The sequence below is a fragment of the Sorex fumeus genome, unplaced genomic scaffold (genome assembly GCF_029834395.1).
Source record: "Sorex fumeus unplaced genomic scaffold, SorFum_2.1 ptg000037l, whole genome shotgun sequence".
Taxonomy (NCBI): domain Eukaryota; kingdom Metazoa; phylum Chordata; class Mammalia; order Eulipotyphla; family Soricidae; genus Sorex; species Sorex fumeus.
Window position 1 is genome coordinate 49,502,592 of NW_026606094.1, and position 6,426 is coordinate 49,509,017.

General features: G+C 34.6%; 1 protein-coding gene across 1 annotated transcript in view; it reads right to left on the reverse strand.

The window, feature by feature from the left end:
* Nucleotides 1-5,836, reverse strand: part of COL28A1 (collagen type XXVIII alpha 1 chain) — a 197,267-nt gene extending 191,431 nt beyond the window's left edge. Inside the window, exons 1-3 of the mRNA XM_056118311.1 lie at nt 5,750-5,836; nt 2,269-2,429; nt 387-943 (exon numbers count right to left, since the gene is read on the reverse strand). Coding sequence (XP_055974286.1) covers nt 387-943; nt 2,269-2,392 — 681 coding nt within the window. The 5' untranslated portion in view covers nt 2,393-2,429; nt 5,750-5,836. The remainder of the gene's footprint in view (nt 1-386; nt 944-2,268; nt 2,430-5,749) is intronic.
* Nucleotides 5,837-6,426: the final 590 nt, after the last annotated feature.

Below are 6,426 nucleotides of genomic sequence, written 5' to 3' on the forward strand. Positions count from 1 at the left end.
TCTGCAGATGTGGAATGGAAGAGATCAACTTATTATAAATATAGCAGACCACAAGATGACCACAAATTAAACAGTAGTCAATAGTATTTATGATCCCACGATATATAAGGAAGAGCTTGAGGGGTATGATTGGAAAGAAGTCTTTCCTAAATCCTCAGCTTTGGCTAGAAATGAAGTTAGAAATTTATTTCCGGAGACTGAGCCTGGTACTTTCTCAGTTTTTCTGGTGTAAATTATTAAGGAAGTAAAGATTTCACATTCTTGTTTCTTCCAAGAAGGATTTTTTTCACTATTATTTGTTTTTGATCCAGAATTTATCTTTATGGAATTAGTAAGCAAGCTACTAATATTATGATGAGAGAAACAGCAGTGTGTTAGATACCTACCAGGCGATCCCGAATATTATCTATAATGGTTGGATCACTCAATAGAAGAATGGGTTCACCAGATGCATCCCCAGATATCAAACGAAGTTTGGCTTCATCAACCACAGTGGAAAGTCCGATGGTGATAAATAATATTCCTGCAGCTCTTGCATCTTCAGAAATACTTTCAACACTAGGACTCTTTGGATGGTCTTTGCCATCTGTCATTAGCAAGACTACTTTCACGCCATCTTTCCGTCCTTCTCTTTTAAGTAACCTAGTTGCATTGGTAATGGCATAATAAGAGAAAGTGCCTTGCCCAAGGAAATTCATAGACTTGACTTTCTTTTTAAAAGTCTGCAGGTCCTTCCAAGCAGAAAAAGGTGGATCAATTTGGACAGAGCTACTAAACTGAAGAGCTGCCAGTTTGATGTCATAGCTCAGAGAGTGAGAAGAGGTCAATTGGAAAATCTCTTCACTCAGGCTAGTTACAAATTCTTTCTGTTTATCAAAAAGAACAATTTTAGAACTTTCTGAGCTGTCCACGATAAAGACAATATCTATGAAGCAAGTGGAGTCTGAAATTAAAAAAAAAATTAAATAAAAAAGTAGGTTAGGCACAGTGCTCCTCCCTACACATGAAAAAGCTTTGAATATGGTAATTGGCGCGCTAAATACTGTTTGTTTGGTGGGGGGAAGGAGTGGAAGAAATGAGAAAGGAAGATCCTCTAAAGATGCGACCTAAATTGTTTAAAATGAATCTTTCTTAATCTGAAACTAATTTTCCTCCTGTGAAGCCGTCCATACTAGAGTCAGGAAGAATGGTACAAGAGTAAAGATGCTTTCCTTGCACAAGGTCAGCTCAGGTTCAATCTATGGCACCACATATGGTCCCCTGGGCACTGCCAGGAATGATTGCAGAGCACAAAAGCAGGAGCAAGCTCTGAGCATCGTCAGGTGTGGCCCAACCTTGACCATGCCCCAAATAATATACATCAATAACAAACAAATAAAAGCCTGCTTAAAATAGGAGGAAAGGGGGAATGTCATAGCTTTAAAATTCAGTAAATAGCCATACAGTTGCAAGTAACATTCTAAATAGAATTCTACCATTCTATTTAGAATATTATTTAGAATGTTACTTAGAATTCTAAATACTAAGTAAATAGTATTCCACCTAATTTTCAGGGTACAAGTTCTACTGGTGAGGCCCTTTCATTTTTCCACTATTGTTATAACTTTTATTTTTTGCAATCAAGGGAGAAAATGACTAGATATTTCACAAAAGTAAAGAAGAAAGAAACTTTGAAACAAAGAGGTTAGGTTTGCTTTTTTGCGTGGGGGGCACCATGCTTGGGGGTCTCTAGCACACAGCAATGGTGCTCAGGAATCTTTGCTCTGCATAGTGTTGCTAATTACGTGTGATACTCAATCACTCTGAACCTCAATCTCTTTTCCTTTTTACATCTCTCCACACCAGCCCTAAACAAACAACACACAGCGAAACAATTTCCATATTATAGAAGTCTCCCGCCATGGTGGGCCATAACCATTGCCAGTCCCCTGTGCACTTGGAAGACATGCAGCCCATCACTTTGAACTATATTCTAGGCCTCTGGGCCTTGAAGCCTCAATTTCTTCATAAGAATGACAGTGTTATTGTGCATATTTACAAGTTTACTGTGAGACCAAAATGAGTGACTAAATGTGCAGCAGCTTTTAAAAACTATTGTTTTGTCAGTATGAACAATGAGTAAGGCATATTACTATAATATAAACTTGCCAAAACAGAATGTCACATATATGTTTCACTATTTACATAAAGTGATATTTTTTAAATTTATAGTATTAATTTAGAAGACTAAAACTAAACATCATGACCAGAAATGAAACACTTTTTTACCCCAGAAATCATTTTTTCTTGCATGTAAATTAGACTTCGATCCTTTCTTTCTTTGTCTCTGTATTATTTGACTCATAATAGTTGGCAAAAGCAGGAAATAAAAGATGAAATTTCTCTTCCACATTATGGTAGATGTTGAAAACTCATCGACCTTGTAGTACCTTTAATAGAAAAGTCAGTTATAAATATTTTAATAAAATACATATTTGATATTTTTTATTTCAAGTCAGTAGAATTGAAAGTAGCATGTGACAGAAATAAATAATTTTTATTCAGCCATAGAAGCATACCTATATCGACATTTTTAAATATTTATAATCCAAGTATGGTATTATAACTAAATATTTATTGATGTATATTTCTATCACTGTCACTGTCCTCCCAATGTTCATTGATTTGCTCAAGCGGGCCCAGTAACATCACCATTGTGAGAATTGTTGTTATTGTGTTTGGCATATTGAATACATCACGGGTAGCTTGCCAGGCTTTCCCATGCGGGCGAGATATTCTCAGTAGCTTGCCCTGCTCTCCGAGAGGGGTGGAGGAATTGAACGAGGTTGGCCAAGTTAGCCGCATGCAAGGCAAACGCCTACCACTTTGCTATTGCTCCAGCCCGTATATTCAAAGAATCCTATCCTGTTGGTCTGGATTTCCCATTATGGGGAGAAGGGAGAAAGGAGACCCATTCAAAAACATTTCAGTCCCACCCTGTATGTTATTCCCACCCTATACAGTGATTAGGGGTTAATCATGGTCACCCTAGAGTTCTTTGACAATTCCACATTCTTTGTGGTTCCCAAACAGTGCTCAAGGGGTCCAGAGCTTCTCCTGGAGACACTCAACCAAATCTGGCCGGTGGTTCAATGCTAAGGCCTGAGATTGCAGTGCTACTTGGGCTCTGAGGTACTGGGGAAACCTCAGAGCCACATCTGGAGATATTTGGGATGATTTATAGTGATGGAACCTGGGTGGCAGCCCTGTAATTCCACTTTTTTTCAGATGAATTCAGATTGCTGAGGAGTAATTTCATTCATTTCATGATAATAGTTACATAGATAACCATATCTCCTTTTTACCCTTACTTTGGAAATGTCAACTCCACCAGAGTTCAGTGTATAACCTATATCTGCATATGTAATGAGTCAAAAGAGAATTAAACAAGTTAAATGTGTTAAGTAATTCTGTTTTTCTGCTCTTAATTGTAAGAACTAATGGACAGTAATTGAAATCAGGAGATACACTCTCTGAAAAACCCTCCGAAATCTTTTTTTTCGGATTATCAATGAAAAATCTAATCTTGTGTTAATATATTCAGCTAACTTTATCACTCAGTTTTCCCAACTATCTACCAATACTTTTTAAATTCACAAATTTGTTTGAAAAGAATCATAAAGGAATAGCACAGTATTCCTGGGAATGGAAGAAAGGAAGCCTTTTTTTTGAACCATTCTTCTACATGAGTTGGGAGTTCTTTTATCTCTCTTCTTAAAATTAATTTTTCATTAAGACATCATAGTTGACAAAGTTGCTCATAGTTGACTTTCAGGAATACAATGTTCTTGCCAGCTTAAACTATATTGACTTGAGAAATTTTGGAAAAGAAATCACATTTTGGCAACTTGCCTCTACGGTACAAAACTGAGAAATCATGGGCATGAATTTTCCCAGGTATTGAACAAGGGATGAATGTGCGAAGTCAGTGAAGATGGCTTCTACCACACATGCCAGGTGAGAAACCCCAAAGGGAAATAAGCTCTCAGGCTGGGGTTTGACAAGAGGTACATGATTCCATATTATAGTCTTCAAATAGAATCATCCAGCAGGAAGTTTATTAAACTGACTTTGTATCAGTATGCCCAAGAATCTCTGCTGGCACATGTGTCAAGTGTAATTGGCCAAAGTCAATTCTCTTCAGACAATATATGTTAATATGTGAAGACAGAAGGGTATTAAAAAAATAGAAGTAAAGGAAGTGTCTTAAGAAAATAAAACACAGAGAGAGAGAGAGAGAGATCATACCTCCACAAGTAATCTTAGTAATAAAGTAGGAGAAAGCAAAAGGATATAAAGGATAAACAAGTTTAATTCTGAAGATTAGTAAGAGTACAGCTCTATAGCAAAACACAGCTGTGATTGCATTTTAAGATGGGGAAAAGGAATAACATGTCTATGTCCTTGTTATTACAAATGCCTTTTTGTTGAACACATACCATGAGGAACATCTGAGAACTTTTCAAAAGTTCTGGAAAGAAGAGGCCAAGAATTCAATTTCTTTGAAAATAAGATATATATATGTATATAATATATATCAGATAACTTATTTATTTATAAGATTTACATTTTAAGAAGTAGTAGATTTATTTGTAAGATACCTGATTAAGGCAACTTTCCATTCAGTCTTCTTAAAAGAAAACTGCTCTGGTTCTATTTATAGGCCACATTTTGACTTGGTGATATTAGCTCTAAATGAAAATTTATCTTTTCCCCAAACTAAGCAAGTGTTTTTACGATATTCTCAGAATACATCATTAATTCAAACCTGGACTCCTATATATAAAATGTTTACTAATGAAAATTGTATTATTTATTAGAAATAAGCATTATATTTATTTTTATTTGTTCTTATGTTTGTTTTTGTCTAGGTAAACTAAATATTTGTTATTTCTTTTCATTTTTCTATATTATCCAGAAGGCACCCTTATGCTGTTCTACTTTTATTTCCCTAATGTTTAGTTCTATCATTTTCCTAACATTTTTCTTTGTAATTTTGACTTTCTTTATAAGTTTGACCCATTTTATTTCTGCCGTATTTTACTTGCCCTCAAGTTTTTAATAATGCTCATCATTCTCTCTTTTTATATATCATATTCAAACAAAAGAGGCCTCAAGAAAAAATGCTATTACTTAAATAAAATAAATATTAAGCTCCTCACTTACTCTAAGTTACATCTTATAATGGCATAAGTAATTTATTTAACTAAATGTTATATTTTTCCTAAAACTTATATTGACTAAATATCAGATTCAATAACTTCATGAGACTTTCTATTTTATTATTTTTCAGAAACACGATTTTCAGCAATTTACCAATTTCATTTAGTGTTAACAATTTAATGCATTTTGACATGAAGATAAAGATTTTATTCAAATGTTCAAGCTAGTCAAGTTATATAAAGTATATTGTAATTAAGATTAAACCATAAAAGCTTCAAATTAAAATAAAGATGCTTAAAAAGACATTAACATCAATGCAATGCCAGACAGTAGATTGTAAATTAAAAATTAATTTTAAAAGTAACTTTAAAATAATTTTTTTACAATTTTAATATTTTATTATAATTATTTAAAAGTATTAGCAGAGAGTAAAACATTATGAGAAACTTTGTTCACATAATAAATACGTAACCCATGAACTCTTCCATGATTTCTAAAAAAGTCCTATCAGATTGTTAGTGATTAAAACAGAACAGTTATGGCTTACCTAATGTAGCTTGTCAGACAGGAACTAAAGACTTGCTAAACAAATGCCATGCCAACAGCAAGGATGATTGTTGGGAACAGATGGCTATTTGATATTGTTCTGTTCTGTGGGAATTAAAAATTGTCTTTGCTTTAGAATCTTTTGCAATCTTTCATTCATGTTTATTAGACTAAATTAAAGCAAGAGTGGTCAGGCATTTGGCCAGGGTGCAAGATCTGGGTGGATTCAGTAAGTAACTTAAAGGAACAGTGTCTTCTCAGAATACATCTGCATTTTCCAGACCGCTGTAAAAAGAATTCCAGCAGGTTTTTAATTTTCAGTCCTTCATTAATAACCTTCCATTGTTTTTCATGTGAAGTCCTTCTCTTTCTGTTCTTGTATTTCTCTGCTTGTGGTTTAAGCTCTTTAAGATTGTCAGATTCTGAACAGCTCTGTAAAGGAGCATAAATGACACCTGGCTCAGAGGCAAATCTAATTTTCAAAAGTGAGGCAATGGATGATAATTATTGAAACTGGATGATGAGTCCATAGAAGAGAATTGTTCTCATCTATGCCTGTGATTTTTGAAATTTTTCAACTACTAACACAGTGGGTAGTGCATTTGCCTTGCATTCGGTGAACCGGGTTTGATTCCTCTATCCCTCTCAGAGAGCCTGGCAAGCTACCAAGAGTATCCC